Source organism: Notolepis coatsorum (assembly GCF_963971535.1).
Source record: "Notolepis coatsorum genome assembly, chromosome: 8".
Lineage (NCBI taxonomy): Eukaryota > Metazoa > Chordata > Actinopteri > Aulopiformes > Paralepididae > Notolepis > Notolepis coatsorum.
In genome coordinates, this window is record NC_140172.1 from 59,215,899 (window position 1) to 59,237,075 (window position 21,177).

At 41.1% G+C, this 21,177-nt stretch overlaps 1 protein-coding gene across 1 annotated transcript in view; it reads right to left on the bottom strand.

The window, feature by feature from the left end:
* Positions 1-21,177, bottom strand: part of pld2 (phospholipase D2) — a 171,093-nt gene that overhangs the window by 120,067 nt on the left and 29,849 nt on the right. Inside the window, exon 2 of the mRNA XM_084319773.1 lies at positions 751-919. Within this exon, the coding sequence (XP_084175899.1) occupies positions 751-883 (133 nt within the window). The 5' untranslated portion in view covers positions 884-919. The remainder of the gene's footprint in view (positions 1-750; positions 920-21,177) is intronic.

The window sequence follows — 21,177 nt, forward strand, 5'->3', positions numbered from 1 at the left end:
CTGTGGCGCTTCAAGTCGTATTCTCCTCCACGAGCAATTGAAAACTAACTATGACACAAAACACAGAAAGCTCCCTGAGGATCGCCTGCATCGGCGTCACCCAGGCATGTGTCGTTTGCCATTCTTGGTTGTACTGCAGGTTAGTTTGTTTTTACTGCTTTCCATCTTGATTTCTAGTTTGCTTGTAATGTTGTTGTGTTTTTTTTGACAGTGCGCTAAACGTTGACAGCACGCTACATTTTGACAGCGCGCTAAATTACTACCTAACTAATCAGATCTGCGATATGAGGTAGCGTCATGAGCAGAGCGCTAAATTACTACCTAACCAATCAGATCTGCGATATGAGGTAGCGTCACGAGCAGAGCAATGTGTGTGGACAAGAGGCGGGTTGCTACCTTTACTGTAGGGAGGGGCTTTTAGACTCATGTTTTTTTTTTGCTTCGAAAAGAGGGACATCCTCTCAATATGCGAGACGCGGGACATTAGGTCAAATGGCTGTGCAGTACAACCAAAAGCGGGACACCTGGTCACCCTAGGCCTAGTCTCCATTGACTTCCATTACTATTGCTTTACAAAAATGCTAAATTATCTACCTCCAAAACCAAAACGTACACGTACTGTAGTGTAAATTATTTCCGGATGGACTGACATGTACGAGACAAATCAGTATGGGCTTCTTAGAGCAGATGGAGTATATCCCTTTAACGTGGGTCAGCATAGTGTGTGAATCAGGGAGAGGTTTTCCTCACCGGTGTCCTGCATGAGGCCATCTATTTCGTCTGGACTTAGAGTCGAGTCGGCGTCCCGTAAAAAGCGCCTTGTATTCAGGGTTTGTTCCGCTGAGCTGTGAGCCTCAATCACTTCTTCCACTGTGTCCGCCATCAGGACAATGAGGACAGTGTCAGCTGATCTCCGGGCCTGTGGGACAAAAACATCAACAGGGGTGGAACGGTTTTAACCTTTCTGTTCTGGGGTTTCAGGTCAAATTGTGCAAACATTAAAGAAATAACAACAATAAATTAGTAATGTTGTTTGTTCATATTGCACTCTGTGCTATTGTATATGTTTTATTATCAATATTGTCTGTCTCTTTCAGGGATGGTTATGAAATGTATTCCTGCACCTAAAAGTCTTTCTTTATTTATTTATTAATTGTTTTTCCCTCCATCCACCCCCCCCCCCCCCCCCCTCTTCGGGGGACAACTTTATTATTTATTATACATTTTAACTATTTACAGTACAAAATAAATAAAAAATAGTGACATTTCATTGCCCTCTCGGAGGGGGGGGAACTCAGACTAGACATTGACAAACAAATGACAATGAAGGACAACAACGAATACACATGACAAGGGAAGGGGGGGGTGATGAGGGGGATTAAGAGTGGGTGGTTGTGGAGTGGATGGCTCACAGGTCAATCTCCTGTGATTAGGAGCAGTGGTGCAGTGCTCATGGGACGCGGTAGCACGCCGCTCCACCTCCTTTCTGAGCAGAAGCACGCGCACACACATGCACACAAAAATGCGTTCCACAACACTTTCACTCGACTCGTCGTGCCATGCGCAAAGTACCTGGCTACTTGTCTTTGCATAACAATAGCATAACAATAGCATAACAAAGGACGAGAAGAGCAAAACCAAAATACAAGCCCTGTACCAATTGGTGGGGGTTTGCTTGAGCTGTGGAACCTCTCACTATGTGACAAATGGTCCCGACTGGAAGGATGAGACATTTCTTAAGTTGTGCTTCAGAAGGAAACTGTCCTCCTCTGGAAGATAATTGGGTGTTGTACAGAGGGCTAACATTTTCAACAAAGGCAAATATTGATTAAATAGATTAAATAGCTTTGATAAAGCAGGTCTTACTGTACCCATTGGTGGGGGCTTGCTTGACTGTTTTGAAACCACTCTGTTGTGAAACAAATTACAAGTTGAAGTTACATTGTTAATTTAGTTTGTATTTACTTTTCTAGTTTAAGTTAATTCAATTAAAGAAATTGTAACTACAATGTAACTACAATTACATTTAAAACATTGTTTCTTTTTCCACCATATCTGTTGACAATATAATTTCTTTATATATTGAAGGTTACATCCTGCTACCTTTTTCAGCTTCTCTATTTCAAGGCAATATTTACAAAAACTAAAACTAGTAATTTCCTATACAAACATGTTTCCTACTATGTATGCACATAATAATCATAATGCTGGTCAGAGCTGTTCTGTGCACAGGCAAGGGAACATTTATGTGCAACCCCTTATGAAATCACCACTGCACCACTGATTAGGAGCCTAGATTATCCACAAGCAATTCCCAGTTATTAAATTGTGAGACTTCGGTGTGATCCACGGTTGAGATTTCTTCCTGTGATATGTAATTTGAGAGAAGGCCCAACCATTGCCCAGTATTCAAGTTTTTTCTTGTCTTCCAGTTTAACCCTTGAGTCAACCTTTAAAAAACCCACTACCTGTCTCCCTAGTGACCGAAACTGCGATCTCAGTAAAAACATATATTTTTCATGTATTGTTCCAATTTTCTTTCAGGAATATCATTATTAACTTCAGTCCTCACCATACATATCGAATATTTATTCATTTTCAGGATTTTAACCATTTCTTAAATTAGGGTTAGGGTTGGGGTTAGGATTGGGGTTAGGGTTAGGGGGTTAGGGTTACCCTAGGGTTACCCTAACCCTAACTCTAACCCTAACCCCCCCTAACCCTAACCCTAACCTGTCCAGTTCTGCGACTAGGGTGAAAGGTGTGACACTTGTTGTTCACGCGCTTAACACTTTCAGTGCCAGGGACGACATAACTCGTTTTATCAGCCCAATGCCTGAGTGCCCACGACGTGTATTAGCGTTTTATTGTTTTATTAGCGATCTGAAATCATATTTCATCAACGAGTCTCCCGTTGGTTCAGCAGCCCCTACAGGAGCTCAGAATGGAAAAAAGCGTGCCCCCTATCGTCTATCCCTGTGTAACTGCAGGTCAGTCGCTTAGACTGACCTGGGATCTGTAGATATGTAGGGGCGGAGCCAGCTGGTTCCTTGGGCTGGCGAGCAGTCTGATCAACATGGAAGTCATCGCAGGACGGGAATCAGCCTGGAATCTATATTTACGGCAGCCAATACTCAATCAATAAGCGTGATCGATATTTGGAATGGCGATCAGGAATTGGAATGATCTTTTTGGAGAACATCTGATCTGAGGTAAGGAATCTATTTTACCAGTCTTGGGATAATCAGAGTTGTATTCGCTGAGATCTCAGCGTTTGCCCTATGTGTGATGTGTCTGTTTGTGCGCGATCGCTGATGAGGAAATAAGATAATCGATTTTTCAGATCGCCTCTATAGCGTGCATACGTACACATATACTATCTATAATCTAGCATTTATTTGAAAACGATTCATAAATAGGCCGAAAAATGACAACGTTTTTGTGTATTCTAGAATATTCCAGTATTTTATCATGGAATCTTTATATTTTCCTTGAAAACGAGGGCTTTTCAAAATGCTATAAAACGAAAATGAACCGATAAAAAAACAATCCGCTTCGACAATGTTGACTGGAAAACGAGTCATTGATAAGCGATGGACAGATTAGACACATAGCCATAATTTAAAACATAGATTAGGCGTTTTTAATGCTAACATTGAAGTGGGTCGCGGCATTCAAGGAGGTTCCGGGGCACCGAGCTCTGGCACTGAAAGTGTTAATAGTGATTGTTTTCAAAAAACAAACATGGATTATTGTAATGTGAGTCCAAGATGTGATACTGCTTTTTTGGCATATACATACAATCTAGCCAACGCTATCCACAAACACACGTTAAAAAAAGGGCTTTTTGACCAGAACTGCGACAAGGTTGACTCGAGGGTTAAGAGGATAGTTTTCTTGGCGACAGCTAGGGAAATGAGCAGGGGTTTGGTGTTCTGGACTATTAAATGGATAGCAGTAGTAGTATCCCCGAGTAGGTAAAGGGAGGGGGAGAGAGGAATGCTGCAGCCCATGACCCGGGATAGTGTATTGATGATGGAATTCCAGAAGTCTTGAACAGGTGGGCAGAGCCAGGTGGCATGGAAATAGTTGTCTGGGGTGTTGAGGGTGCAATGAGAGCATACATCTGTGCTTGCAAATCCCATTTTGAACATCTTGTGCTGTGTGATATGTACTCTATGTAACACCTTACTGTATATTGGATAAATTGAAGGTTAGTGTTGTTAGTCATTGTGAATGTGTACAAATTTGTTCACAGGATACAGCATTGGGAGAGAAGGCCAAGTCCTGTTCCCATTTTCTGAAGGGGAGATGGAATGTGGTGTCTGCGCGTGCCAGTATTTTGTATATTTTTTAAAATATTTTCTTCTGTGATGTTATTTTATTCATTGCTAATATAATTAGATTTCAAAATAGATTTCAGCTGTAGAAATTGGAAGTGTTGGTCTGTCCCAATGCCGTATCCTTCAGTAAAATCTTGAGAAGTGATTAGGCTGTTGTCTGTGAAGATGTGGTGAAGATGAGTACTGCCTTTTTGTTTCCAAGCTGGGAAGTATATGACTAATTTGCCGAGTTGAAAATCAGGGTTAACTTGTGCCCGATTGGGGTGTATTTACAGGGGGTTAGTGTGTTACCAGTGATTTTGTTGGCTTTCCACCAGGCTGTCAGAGTTGTGGAAATGAAAATAAAACCAAAAGTCTTTATTTCTTAATGATGTGCCATGTTACACATTGTATTGCTTGACCAGAGGGAAAGAAAATGTATCACTAAAAGACAAATGAACGTGTCTTATTCTGCCAAAAACTAATTTCCCCAGACCACCAAAGGCCCCAGACCACCAAAGGCCCCAGACCACCAAAGACTGCAAGAGCCCCATGATTCCTCTATATAATTATTAATTACATAATCTCACTAATTTAAATTGGGGCATCATCAAAGCGAAGCAGGTTATTCTCAGTCCTCGCTACACAATGGTGGAATGAACTTCCCACCAGTCAGGACAGCCAAAACCCACCCAAGTGTCCACTGTCGACTAAATTAAAAACACATTTCTTCAAACAATATCCCAAATATATATGTTTTTATTTTTTATTTTACTATTATAATATGCACTTTACTACTAAGTAATCTACTATACCTATATTACTACCCTAATATGTCTATGCACTGTGTATAGCACTCAAGTTTAACACTGTTTGACAAACAATATCACTGACCCTTAGCTGCCAGAGTTGTACCCTTCCTGGTGACTTGTTGTACACAACTTGTAAGTCGCTTTGGATAAAAGGGTCAGCATTACTAAATGTAAATTTTAATTAATATGTGCCCATACAGGCGCCCCAATTTTGTCAGATATCCTTTAGCAAAATGAGTATTCCAGAACTGTTATTTGAAAAATCTTCTTCCCAGGGGGGAATGCCCCCAGACCCCCCTAGTTATTTCTGTCCCCTGCCCTGAAAGGACAGAGGGGCCCATAGCACATTCCTGCCTATTGGTATAATCCGCTCATGGACAGAAGTAACTCACTCATTCTGCCTCACACATGCAGGGAGACAGGAAATAATGACTAACAACAAATGTATATAACACTAGCCCACAAAGGTAGAAAGATATTAGCATTATGGTAAATGGACTGCATTTATATAATGCATTCTAATGAGCCTTCCGACTACCCAAAGCGTTTCACAATTTATGCCTCGCATTCACCCATTCACTGACACATACACACAGTCACACACAGACGGCCAAGGCAGCCATACAAGGCGCCAACCAGCTCGTTGGGAGCAGTTAGGAGTTAGAAGTGTCTTGCTCAAGGATACTCTGTCAAGAAGTCGGGAGGAGCCAGAATCAAACCTCATGAGCCACTGCTGCTGCCACAAATTACCTGTTTATTCCCACCCAACAAATAACCTGTGATTATTCCCATCCAACAAGTAACCTGTGATTATTCCTATCCCACAAGTAACCTGTGATTATTCCTATCCTACAAGTAACCTGTGATTATTCCTATCCCACAAGTAACCTGTGATTATTCCTATCCTACAAGTAACCTGTGATTATTCCTATCCTACAAGTAACCTGTGATTATTCCTATCCTACAAGTAACCTGTGATTATTCCTATCCCACAAGTATCCTGTGATTATTCCTATCCTACAAGTAACCAGTGATTATTCCTATCCCGCAAATAACCTGTGATTATTCCTATCCCGCAAATAACCTGTGATTATTCCTATCCCCAAAATAACCTGTGATTATTCCTATCCCAAAAATAGCCTGTGATTATTCCTATCCTACAAGTAACCTGTGATTATTCCTAGCCCCAAAAATAGCCTATGATTATTCCTATCCCCAAAAATAGCCTGTGATTATTCCTATCCCCAAATAGCCTGTGGTTATTCCTATCCCCAAATAGCCTGTGATTATTCCTAAGTAACCTGTGATGATTATTCCTATCCCCAAATAGCCTGTGATTATTCCTAAATAACCTGTGATGATTATTTGTATCCCCAAATAGCCTGTGATTATTCCTAAGTAACCTGTGATGATTATTCCTATCCCCAAATAACCTGTGATTATTCCTATCCCGCAAATAACCTGTGATTATTCCTATCCCCAAAATAACCTGTGATTATTCCTATCCCAAAAATAGCCTGTGATTATTCCTATCCTACAAGTAACCTGTGATTATTCCTAGCCCCAAAAATAGCCTGTGATTATTCCTATCCCCAAAAATAGCCTGTGATTATTCCTATCCCCAAATAGCCTATGGTTATTCCTATCCCCAAATAGCCTGTGATTATTCCTAAGTAACCTGTGATGATTATTCCTATCCCCAAATAGCCTGTGATTATTCCTAAATAACCTGTGATGATTATTCGTATCCCCAAATAGCCTGTGATTATTCCTAAGTAACCTGTGATGATTATTCCTATCCCCAAATAGCCTGTGATTATTCCTATCCCAAAAATAACCTGTGATTATTCCTATCCTAAAAAAGGGTGAGTAAGAATGCGTATGTGGGGGTGCTCCAGTAGCACACCATGTTACCGCGCTGCGTCGCGGGACTCCGTGCTGCGTCACGGATCTGGTTGACTCCGAGTTCGATTCCCGGACTCGCCGTCATTTGCCGAATGTCTCCCCCTGCTCTCTCTCCCGTTTCACCCTACAACTGTCGGTCATGCTTGACCAGAAAAGCGATAAACGCGAAAAAATAAAGTTTAAAAAAAAAAAAATGCGTATGTGGGTAGTTGGCTTTCATTGGCAGAGTGCACTGTTGACTGTTACCAGGGCGATCAGGCTCTAGGTGGGGAAATAGTATAAGTGTGTGTGTGTGTGTGTGTGTGTGTGCGTGTGCGCGCGCTGAGGCTGCCTCACTATTTATTTCTGGAGCATTTATTTATCCAATCTGGTTGGATGGTGTATTGTAGTCTACTTGTGCTGTAAACATTTGAATCTAATCTAATTTTGAGATCATTTGCAAATCGCTTCCTGTTGAATGGATCGAATGAGTGCAATGCCGAACCTCTGCTGTTCGCCGTTTTCGCTTGTCTTCACAGCCTAGAATATGACACGCCCACTGATGATGTCACGGTTCGCAAGGGAAAACCAAAAAAAATGTACGTGCTTCTTTAAGTCAAAGAAAGTCCTTGTTGTAATTGCCACAGTTAGTATTCCTTTGGGTTTCTTCTAGTCAAGCCGTTTCATTGAACCAAGTAGTGCTGGTCTGTGACAGCTGTAAGACATGTCGAGCGCAACAAGAGATGTATGTTCAGGTCAGAGACACAAATGAGAACTTTTCTTTTTCATTGTGGGACCTGGGCTCATTGAAACTTACAACTGTGGGACCTGGGCTCATTGAAACTTACAACTACTGTTGGTACCAGAAGAAGCCCCACGACCTATTTGAAGCGTAGTTCAAGAAACCAGGGCTTGGAACACTGGCATGGTGGACAAAGATATTGTAGATTGACTAATTGTTTTGAAGAGTGTTTTTATTGTTTTATTGTGGATCCCCATTAGTCTACACCAAAGTGAGACTACTCTTCCTGGGGTCCAAATTAAGTAAGCTAAAAATGTACCTCTCCACCATAGCCTTCTAATACACTCTGCCACTTAACACTTTGAGTGCCAACGACGAGAAATCTCGTTAGTTCATGCCATGCGTTGAGTGCCAAGAACGAGAAATCTCGTTATTTAATCGTTATTTTTTTTATTATCGATTTCCATAAATTTTTCATCAATCTAGCCTCACGTTACCAGTGGGTATCTGTCTGAGCTCGAACAGGGAAAATACCGCCCCCTATCGTCTCTCCGGATGGTATTGCACCCCATTGGAGTGGACTGAATGAAATGGATGGGAAAAAAAGAGTCCGGATTCCACATTTTACTGTCAGGCATGTAACCGGAGACGATCCCACTCATTGCCCACCCTCAGAACAGCGTGGAATCTGTATTTCCAGTACCCAGCGTTGGATCAATAAACACGATCGATCTGAGGTAAGGAATCTATTTTACCAGTCTTGGGATAATCAGAGCTCTTTTCACCTATATATCAGTGTGTCCCATATGTGTGTGTGTGGCTGTGAGTGTGTAATTTAATTTAGTAATTTAGTAATTTAGGACCTGCTCCGAGGTCATCAATTGGCACACATCACATGCGATGCATGCATGCAATTCGTATCTGCGATTAACCCATCCCGTCGCCCTTCCCCCCCAAGGGCAGCCGGGAGCAGACAGGCGTCAACGTGAGCCGCGCCAGGGGACCAATCCAAGTGCTCCTGTCCGTCTTCGTCAAGGACACCACAGCGTTAGCGATCTTGTTGTTGTGCATGTTTTTCCATTGGGTTTCTCTTATCGGGGGGGAAACCCTTGCGAGCACGGGGAGAACATGCAAACTCCACACAGAAAGGCCTGGGAGATCCCCCACCTGGGTAACTGGCATCATGGAAACCTGGTCCCCAAGCGGGAATCGAACCCTGGACCTTCTTGCTGTGAGGCGACAGTGTTAACCACTACACCATCGTGTGTGTGCTGATCAGGAAATAAGATAATCGATTTTTCAGCCCGCTTCTCTAGCGTGCATAAGTACACATACTATCGATAATCTAGCGTTTATTTGAAAACAATTCATAAATAGGCCGAAAAATTACAACGTATTTTGTGTATTACAGTAAAGCGCGATTCCTGCAGAATCTTATTTCTTTTCTGGAAGTTTAAAAAAACTAGCGTTTTTCAAAATGGTATAAAACGAAAATGAACTGATTAAAAAACAATCCGTTTCGACAATGTTGACTGCAAACAAGTCATTGATAAGCGACGGGCGTATTAGACACATAGCCATAATTTAAGATATAGTTTATGCGTTCGCAAATGTGCTCGCTCTCTCATTGAATAGAGCGTTGGCAATCCAGAGCCAACCGTGCGCCCCCTGCTGGCACTCAAAGTGTTAAGACTCATTACATCCACACTGTGATTATTGTACTGTAAATGAGAGCTATTTTATTGCACTACTTTTATTCTGTCTATTTTATGTCTATCTTTATGTCTGCACTTTGTCTATTTTACTGCTGTGAAGCACTTTGGGCGTCAATTCTTGAAAGGTGCTATACAAATAAAGTATTATTATTATCATTATTATTGATATCATTACATTGTGGTCTTCCACAAACCACTTCCTCTCAACTGCACTTGGTAGAACACACTAAAACGATTAACTTTGACGTGCCTCTGTTGCATTCCCTCCAGTATCAAATAATAAATATATTGGCTCAAACTCAAAAGCAGCATACAGTAGGTTATCGTGGTGTGACTCACCAACCTGACCACACAATGAGGGTTAGGGTTACAAGCCAACGCCCATAACTAGGGAAAACTAACACCTAGGACTCCTCAAATGCTTTACTAAATAGTAATACATGTGTGGTACGTATTCTAAAAGACTTATAAAAGCATTAGGAAATGTTTTCTTCTTATAGAGTTCAATGAGAACAAGCAATAGTTAAACAGCAAACGTGAAGGGCAGCTCACCCAAAATTGTATTATTTTTTATAATTTTTTTTTTTTTTTATATCTTTTTTGTATGTGTCTATTCATTTTGTTTACTTTACACCAATGGGGTTTTTCTTCACAGTTGCAGATAAAGATTAGGCTACACTAATATTATAGTATTATACTATAAGACGTCACCATCACTTTCGTACCAACCGTGCCCTTATTGGATTATTTATGTTGACGAAACTGAGTTATATTCATTAACACATTGGACGCCAGACCGGGTTAAGTCGCCATCGCTTGAGCGCCAAACCCAAGTCGGGTTTTGGTCGTTATTTCTTTTATTCGCTATTTCCATTCATAATCCATTGAGGGAGCCTGATGTTATCATTGGGAATGGGTCTGAGATCGCAAACATCCAATACCGCCACCTAACGCCTTGCGGCCGGTATTGCACATCCTTGGAATCTCTCTGGCTTGGCCTGTACCTCGATCTAAAAAGTCCGGTCCGGGTTTTCCTTGTCGGGCAGGAGTAACGTTTATAACACATGGATTGGGGAGAATCAAGCACCTCCGATTCATGTTCTTTGGTGAATTATGTTGGCAACACGATCGACATCAATACTTGGAATGGCGATCAGATAATTGGAATATTCTTTTTGCAGTACATCCTAGTCAAGGTAAGGGCTATATGGTATCAATCTTGCGTTGATCCAATCATTCCTTCCCCGCGATCGGAGCGTGTCTGTAATGTACTGTGTAACGTATTCCGTTGGTAACAATCGAAGCATAGAACCCCCCCCCCACCCTTTCATGCATGCTAGGGATGGGCGTGAGTAATCGATTACTCGTAGCTATGAGAAAAATCTATCTTAAATTATTAATAATTTTTATGAAAAAAATAACTATATATATTATTTTTTTAACATATTTGTTTCACATGTATGTGTAAGATTATAACTGTTTGTTGGTTTCCTTAAACATATACGTGAATGAACAAAATTAAGTAAAAATTTTTTTTAATAAAAATTATATAAAAAAAACTATATATATATATTTTTTTGTTTTTTTCCCCTTTACGAGTAATACACAATCACTTGAGTATAGCATGCGATCAATCGATCTGGATTTGTCATAAAAATGCCCATCCCTAATGCATGCATGATGAAACATAATACCGATAATATAGCGTTGATTTCAGATTGATTGTTGATCCAGGCGAGGAATGGCGCGGTTTCTAGTGAATGCACTAAACGCTGCTTGGCGGCGTTTCCTGGGATTACACAGAATTACTCTAAAACTATACTCATATTCACCACGGTATAAAACGGGAATGTATGGATGAAAAAAAAATCGTTTTCACAAATCGAACGATAGATACTCAATGTCAAATGGGCAATCGTTTTATATCCATAGCTATGATATTTAATATAGTTTTAGCCCTGCAAACACCGGCAGGTATCCCCATTCATTAAAGCGCTGGCACACACGGCCATACGGCCCACAGCGACCTCTGGCGCTGAATGTGTTAAAAATACTCATTTAATCAGATTAATCACTTTATTAAAATTGAGGATTTAGTTTGAGGATATAAAAAAAATAATTTATTTTATTATTATTATTAAGTCATAAAATATGACGACAGACATTCGAAGCTTTGTTCAAATACTTCAATAGAAGCTTCGTTCGATTGCTAAAAAATTACATTCGGTACAGCCCTACTGAGAACCCACTCCTGGCTACGACCCCCCCCCCCCCCCCCGCTTGTCTGACTACCCTGCTACTCGTCTACTCCCCGGACTGTCGAGAACCGAGCCCCGGTCACAATCCCCTGCTTGTCAGACTACCCGTCTGTGTGCCAACTCCCTGGACTGTCTAAGAACCTGGTTACCGTATTCTACCTTTTCCAAATAAATATACCCGCTATTTGGGTTTTCTCTGATTCAACATCGTCTCTGCCTGTTTGTGTCTGCATCTGGGTTCTGGCTTTAGTTCAACCGTTAAATAAACCCCATGTCTGGAGTGAAGTTTGTATTACCCCATATTAGGGAGAAGCAAGACAACCCTGAGACTGCGTCCAAAGCAAGTTTCAATTCATGCCATACAAGCAAAGTATTTTTGACAAATGGATAACACCTACATTTTCTGTTTCAGTCAGAATATACACATATACCTATGTATAGTCCTAGTAGTCCTAATGTTTCTATCTCAACCAAGGGCCGAAGAGTTTTGACTTTTGAGGAAAAGAGGGGATTACACTCTTTCCATAAATCATAAATCAAATAAAATCAAATGTATTTGTAAAGCCTGCAGTCACACGTTAATGTCCCCATGGGCTGTTCAAATCTTCTTTAAACAAGTCAAGAAGAAACATCACAATAAATCAAGAACAAAAAACCCATGATGAAATCCAAAACAACACTCCCAGACATACCCCAGCGAAGGTAAGGAAAAACTCACTAAAAACCTAGCAATAGGAAAAAAGCACCACAGGCAATGTGGAGGAGAGAAACCTTAGAAGGGCAGTTCAAAGGGGGATCCCCCTTCTTGGATGTCAGTGAATCATGATCCGGTTACTCAGGATAATCCACACACCTTGTTGTGAGCATGTACACAATAGGAACTATTTTCTACTGAAGTGCACCCACCATTATTATTAATATTGTATTGGAGATGTTTCCATAGCAGATATTTCCAAAATTAGGCGACTCACACTGAAGCAATCTGAATGCATATCACTCCGGGTAAGGGGAACATTTTATTTTAGCTAGCTCCTTGTGATCCAGTGGCCTAGTATTAAAATGGAAAACACACACATTGATTCAGTGTAGTAGTAGTGAAGGTGAAAGCTGGTGAAAGCCTTACACAAAACAAAACAATATATGAGCAGGAACAGCTCTCTACCAAAATCCAGAGAACTACAGGTAAGTCTTGAGCCTGTGATATCATTCAAGATGTAAAACTTTTTCAGATGTGACCAGATTGTATTTTCTTCTCCACTACAGACAGGTTTCTCGTCCATGTTTCTTCTCCACTGTGTGAGCATAATAATCCTGGTCAGAACAATGGGGCAGACTACAATATATTTGCATTTGTTAGCTATGCTAGCAATCTAAACAAGCAATTCATGCCAAAGTGAGATATGTAAAAGGTGAAAGCCATGCTGATATATATATTTTTTATCTACTTTTTCTCCCCATTTTCTATTTTTCTCCCTTCCCCAATTTCGTATTATCCAATTCTACCCTCCCCTGTCTCGAACACTGTTAGGTCATGCCTCCCACTGGTCGGCTGCAATGTGGATGAAGCCTTGCATCACGTGTCCCCTCCGGTACTCGAGGAGGCAGCCGTCGCATCTTTTCACCTGCACAGCACGATCTCTCAGCGGCGAGGGTCTGCGTGGGAGGGACACGCCGCCCCCGTTGCTTCCTGATTCTACTGCGCAGGCGCACCAACCGACCTGTAGGAGTCGCTGTCCACAACGTCCAATCCCCACCCACCAGCTTCCCACCCCCTAATACTTGAAAAAAACGTTTAGTCAGGGGAGTGCCATGGTTTCTCCATAGAGCTCCAGTGTTTCCCATTAATTACCTAGACTGTGGCTGCCCGCCACAGTCTAATTAGTCCCGCCACAGTTGTATAATGAACCCAAAAAAATTGTTATAAAAAAATTAAAAATAAAAGTTATTATACTTTTGTACTTATAACTTTTGTATGCTCTAGTCCAGTGGTTCTCAAACCTCTCCTCGAGACACCCCAGCCGTTCCATGTATTTGTTCAATTCCACCACCAGCACACATGATTCAACTAATAAAGGGCTAGTTAAGTTCCATAGAGCTCCATTATACTTTTAGTCAGGTGAGTGCCATGGTTTCTCATGGTAGAGCTTTTTTAGCACCGCAGCTCAACGCAAGTAGGGGGGCAACTCAGTCACATGACTCAAAGTCAAGGGGTATTGCTGATTGGCTCGAACACAGTGTGTTTACAAACAGGAACCCTGTCTATATGCCTACATTACAGGAATGTAACCAGCTGCAACCAGTTAGCTGGTATACTTCAGCGCCCTCCCTTTATTCAATACAAATCTTGAAAATGGGCAACTCTGGCTAAGAGGGGTTGAGCGATGTGTTGCTGAGGGCCTGCAGCCAAAAAGGTGGACCACAGGAATGTTCCTACCCCTGACACCAGGGGATGCCACTGTTTTTATATTTTGATGTGGGTATTCAAACCAAATTAAAGGTCACCTGCATTGATGTCAACTATTTAACATTTTAAATTCAGCCCAATTAAAGCTCCAATATGTACTGTCGTTTTAGGAAGGAAAACATACCTCTAGAATAATTAGTTACAAATGTTTAGAACCTGTTTCTTATCTCAACACAAATCCAAGAATGACCTTTTAGAAACCATGTTGACCAACATTAACCTTAGATGAGGCCTCTCTGTGTTGTAAATGTGGTGATAGGGCAGGACACCACAACCAATCGGATAATTCATAGTGTTCCAGAGATCCAGTTTTCCTCTTGGGACACTTTGTTCATTCAGTGCTAAATATGGCTGCAACGATGAGTCGATGTCGTCGACCATGACATTAATTTGACTTGAATATTCATGGCTGATGCATTGTATTGTTACTTATGTGCCGTCTTTGTGGTGGAAATGGCAGACGTTCAAACTTCAAAGTCATAACATGCGCAACGTGTAATCTAACTAGTCTGCAATGAATCACGCGTTTCACTCATATTTGATAACTTTAGTTTTTGACGTCAACTCCAGCTGCATCAGTGAGTCTGCTATAAGCTATTATCCCTCTCTCTTGTGTGTATGTGCGTGTGTGTGTGTGTGTGTGTGTGTGTGTGTGTAGGGCTGGGCGATAAAACGATAATTAACGATAATTATTGCAATATATTTTTTCTATATATATATATATGAAAAATCGATAATAAAAAAAAATGTGTGACCTGCAACAGGGCAGCTTTAAAACCAGAGACAGACTTGTCTTTCTTGCCTGCAACTTGCAAATTGAGATTTCTTTTTCTCTTGTCCATTTATTTAGTTTGCTTTCTAATTTAAAATACAGTTGAAACCGTCTGTACACAGTAGGCTATGTGTGCTAGCAGAGCTAGTCTCCAGTCGCAAGTCACGGTGCACGGTGCTGCAGTAAAAAACTTAAAACCAGGTTCTCAAACATAAACATAAAGACGGACAACACGCTCATCACAGACAAGCTGGATGTAGCCAATTACTTAAACACTTTCTTCACAAACATAGCCACAACACTGGTAAACAAACTACCCTCCCACTCAGGGCAGTATGGGGTAGAACACATAGTAGCATACTACAAGAACCTAGGCGTCCACAAAGACGACTTCAAACTGGAAATGGTAACTACAGATGAGGTACTCAAAAAACTGAGCGCCCTCCAACCAAACAAGGCCACTGGCCATGACAACATCCCCTCCAAATTCCTCAGAGACTCAGCAGCAGCCATCACCCCAGTCATCACACACATAATAAACCTCTCCATAAAACAGGGACACGTCCCCAAGGACTTCAAAATTGCGAGAGTAACACCCCTGCACAAAAAGGGCAGCAAATTAGACCCGGGTAACTACCGCCCTGTTTCTATCCTTACATCCATCTCGAAAGTCATGGAAAAAATAGTATACGAACAGATCGAAAAGTACCTCGCGGAAAAAAATCTAATCTACGAATTCCAATCTGGCTTCAGAAAATCCCACTCCACTGACACATGCCTTCTCTACTTGAACGACCACATCAAACAAGAGGTGGACGCGGGCAAATACTGCGGCATGGTCATGCTGGACCTACAAAATTCCTTCGACACTGTCAATCACACCATTCTGATTGACAAGCTAAAAGCAATTGGTTTTGATAGTTTATCAGTGAGCTGGATACAATCCTACCTGGAGGGGAGGGAACAGATGGTGGAAGTAAACAGTACCCTATCCCCCCCCCTCACAGTGAGCTGTGGTGTTCCACAAGGAAGCATACTAGGACCGCTACTATTCCTAATTTATGCAAATGACATGTCGTCAGCTTGTGACTGCAACTTGTTCCTGTTTGCGGACGACTCAGCCCTGCTGGTCTCTGACAAGAACAAGTTACAGGTTGAAAAAGCCCTCAGCTCGGAACTAGGCAAAATCTGCATATGGCTCGCCGACAACAAACTATCATTACACATGGGCAAAACAGAGTCCATTCTCTTCGGTTCAAATAACAAACTCAGCAAGACCGACGGCTTCTCGGTTACAGTGGGTGACAATATTATCACAAGGAAAGATGAAATTACCTACCTGGGTTCCATCCTAGAGGCTAATCTTTCCTGTGACAAAATGGCATCCAATGTAATAAAAAAAGTCAACCAACGAACGCGATTCTTGTACCGGATCTCCTCTCTGGTAAACAGGAATACCCTGAAGACTCTAGCAGGAGCACTCATTCAAGGGTACTACGACTATGCTTGCACCTCATGGTACCAAAGCACCTCAAAGGCACTAAAAAACAAATTACAAACATCTCAAAACAAGCTAGTCAGACTACTACTTGACCTGACTCCTAGAACCCACCTCACCCCTGCCCACTTTGACAACCTAGGATGGCTTAGAGTAGACGACAGAGTACAGCAACTTGCAATGGGCCTGGTCTACAAGATACACTACGCGACCAAGGTACCCATGTACATGTCAAAATACTTCCCAAAGGTCAGTGAATACCACGATCACAACACCAGAGAGAGCTCCACAAATCATGTAAAACCCAGATTCGGCTCAAACAAGGGACTAAACACGTTTCGCAATTATGCCACATCAATGTGGAACGCCCTACCTAAAGCTGTAAAGGAATGTGAATCACTACCCACTTTCAAAAACACTCTCAAAAAACACCTACGTGAGACTGCAATTCGAAACTGGCCCCTACAAATGTCCTAACCTAGTTGTACAGTAAATGACCAAGTAAGGCTTTGTCAGTATTCCAATGTACAGTGTAAAATGTGTGTGTCCCCCACCCAACCCCCCCCCCCCCCCCCCCACCTCCAATGTACAGCCCTCACCCAACCCACCCAACCCCACCCCACCCATCCAACCTCCTCCAATGTACAGTTTCTACGCCAAATGTATATACACTCCTTTTCTGGACATTTTTGTATCACAAACAGTACTGTATTTGCAAATCTGATATGTCATAAATGTATAGATGTAGCAGTACTGTCTATCTGTATGTCATGTATGTCATATATGTTATGATGAATTGAAAATGGGGGACCCTGATGTAAACAAGACGAAAGTCTTTCTCTGGTCTGCATCCCCTTAACAATTGTATGTATTGAGCTGTACTGTACTGTACCCATTCTGCAATCTGTTAATAAACTTTTCAATCAATCAATCAATCAATCAATCAATGTGCGGTGGTTTGTCCACCAAAAAAAATGCCAAAAGATAGAAAAGAAACTAGCAGAGACAGAACTGTTCACAGCTTTTTTTGGTACTTTCGCTTTCAAACCAGTTGCAACCTGAGAACTGGAGTGTGAGGGGCTGTAACACTAAAGAAGGCGGCAACGACAAATAATTACTGCAAAATAAACATACATTTGTTGTTTAAATTTAAAAAAAAATAGTTTATTAAAAAACAATAAAAATGTATTATACTAATACAAATATCGATAATTATCTATATCGAACTATATGAAATGTTTTATTGTGATAACATTTTTGGCCATATCGCCCAGCCCTAGTGTGTATACATTTACTATAGGCTACTCTTTTGGGCATGGATTAGGCTAATTAGCTTTAACAATCCTGAGATTCCTGAGCCTATTTTATTCAAATGGAAGATATTGATTTACGCAAAGTATGCTGCCAGAGAACTTATGGACACGACAGTAGACATGGTAACGCCAAGTACGTTTAGCTAGGTAACGTTAGCTATGGGTAAAGTTAACGTTAACGTTCGTTAGCTTAGTATCAGACAACTGTCAATGGAACTGTCAATAGCCGTGACATGTATTAGGCGACTACTGGTTAGTGTAGTTATTTTTTAACGACAAATGATTTATAACTAATAACTAGGGATGCACGATAATTATCGGGCCGATATCAGCAATTATGACGTCATCCCGATAAACCTGATAAAAGTATTGATAGGTCGGATAATAATATTTTATAATTTTTTTTGTATTTTTTGTATTTTATTTTTTACACTTTTTTTTTAATGTCAACATTCACACGCACAATATATGCTTACTTAGGATTTGACTTGATTCAACAACAAAGCAGTCGGGGCAATGGCAAGCCGAAAACGGTGGAAAATTTAGTTATTTGAAGTTTGGATTTTTTCTTTTTACAACTGAGCCTAGGTAGGTAGATTACATTTTTAGAGACTAAAGAAAAAACAGAAAAAAGGTACCGTTGGGTACCGGTATCGATTCACAGGTACCGGTACCATATCGGTTCAAATGAGAATGGTACCCATCCCTACTGACAAAGCACAATACCTGTTGGTTTTTAGTTCACTCATTGTTCAGGGAAACACATTGTTAATGACATTGACGGATTGTGAATTTTGTGATTGACTCAAATTATATCAAAACTGTTCTCTTGGCTTTGTTTTGTTCATATAGTAACGCTCATGTCATGATAAATCTGGTTAGGTCAAAACTACAGGAATATACATAAAAAAAAAAATTATAATACAATAAATATATAATATATATCGGTTATCGGTATCGGTATCGACCTTGAGGAGCAGAAAGTTATTGATATTGGGGTAAAAAAATCAATATCGTGCACCCCTACTAATAACTAACTTTATTTCAACCAAAAATGGTTAAACAATAATGTTAGTGATAGAAGGGAACTAATTTTGTGCAAAAATGGAAAGCTTGCCAATGTTCATGAGGCAGAATTATTACAATAGCCGATAATACATTTTCCTAATGATAAATCCCTATACGGGTGGACCGCGTGGGAAACTAAAGTGTCGTCAGACTACACCTCCCTATTGCGGCTGCGATTCTGAATGGCTTGTTTCCCGGCTACGACCCCCCTGCTCGTCTGACTACCCTGCAACTCGCCAACTCCATGGACTGTCTGTAAGTACCTGGTTACCGTATTCTCCCTTTTCCAAATAAATATACCCGCCATTTGGGTTTTCTCTGATTCAACATCGTCTCTGCCTGTTTGTGTCTGGGTTCTGGCTTTAGTTAAAACGTTCCAGCTGAAGAAGAAAACATGTATATCCAAATATGTATGTCCAAACCACCCAACCCACCCACCCACCTAACTCCCTCCTAATGTACATTTTCTTCCCCCTCAAATGTATATATGTTCTTTTAAGATCTCTGCCTCTTAAACAGTACTGTATATTTGTATATCTTGTAGGGGTGTAATGGTACGCGGATACGTACTGTACCGCGTCAATGTGGTCCTCCGGTACAGTACGGGCTGTGCACCGTACGATTGCAACGGTGCGGAACCTTTTTTTGCTGAACTTAAATCCCCCCGGCCCCACGTAATTTATCAACAACACTACGGTCTGCTGTGAGCATTTATTATAAAACAAACGTGTGTTTAACCGACCGTGAATTAAAGTGTCAATGCTGTTTGTCATTTTAACAGCAGATACTTTCTTAAATGCCATCCTCCCGACAGAGCGGTGTTGACGGGGAGCTCTGATGGGTTCGCTTGGTGGTGTTATTAGCATTGAACAGCTAACCGAAAGCTAGCATTAACTAACGTTAAAGGTTTAGCCATAACATTACCTTGGCTAAAGTTGGGGCTATTCATAATCCAGCAATAATGGCTGCAGACCTGCAAGCAAAGTACAGCAAGTTGGCAAAGGAGTATTCCAACGTAAATCACATTTTCACCAGTAAAGTTACAGTCTTTCCATCTCCCGGTAGCTCATGCTAGCTAACCTAGCTCACGTTAGCATCGTCACTGAACCACCTCGCGTACACAATTAATGACATGTTGCGGACAGCCATATTGGTGACAATGTTTAGCTTTTAGTGCCAAATGATAAGAGTCTGAGGCGGAGTCTCAAAAGAGAATGTTGAATATTTATTGTGCAAAAATCACAATCACCTGTTCTTGAATCACCTGTTGTTGAATAAATACCATTACTTTCTAGTTATTACTAAAAAAAACAGTATATATAAAACAGTAGCTGTAAAAAAAAAAAAAAAAAAAAAAAACGTATAATTTATATAATAAAGTTTTTATTTTTATTTTTTAATGTATGCATTGGTATCGCCCCCCCCCCCCCCCCCCCCCCCCCACTGTACCGAAAAAATACCGAACCGTGACTTCAAAAGCGAGGTACGTACCGAACCGTGGACTTTGTGTACCGTTACACCCCTAATATCTTGTATGTCATAAATGTCTGGATGTGGATGTAACAGTACTGTATATCGGTATGTCGTGTATGTCATAAATGTCATGATGAATTGAAAATGGGGGACCCTGATGTAAACAAGACGAAAGTATTTCTCTGGTCTGCATCCCCTTAACAATTGTGTGTATTGAGCCGTACTGTATTGTACCCATTCTGCAATCTGTTAATAAGGTTTTCAATCAATCAATCAATCAATCAATCAATCAATCAATCAATCAATCAATCAATCATATATGTATTACATATAGCTACAGTGTATATTAGCTGCCCCCTCCCTCTTCTCCTTTAACCCTTTGATGTATGGGAGTGGTAAAAATTATTCCACTAGCTTTAAATGGTAAATGGTGCATTTTATATAGCGCTTTTATCCAAAGTGCTTTACAATTTTGTTCCACACATGCACCCCATGCAAGGTGCTGTGGGTGGGTGATAAACTCTCCGTCTCCCCTCTCTTTGATGATAAGACCAAAAGGTCTCTCTCCCTCTTTTTGATGTAACTAACTACATATACCGAGTTCATGTATAAACCCTACTGTGTTCAACACCCCCACCCTTCCTCTCTCAACACCTCACCCCACCCTCCTTTCCTTATTACACCTAGACCCCAACCTCCCCTCTCCCCCCCCCCCCCCCACAGAGCCAGATGTCACACACCTCATGTACATGTACAACAGTATGTACTACAACACCGGAACCACCCCTTCTCTCATGTGTATAAAATGTGTCCAACTTTGGTTATAGGCAGGGGTGCGTTGCTCATGGGACGTTGA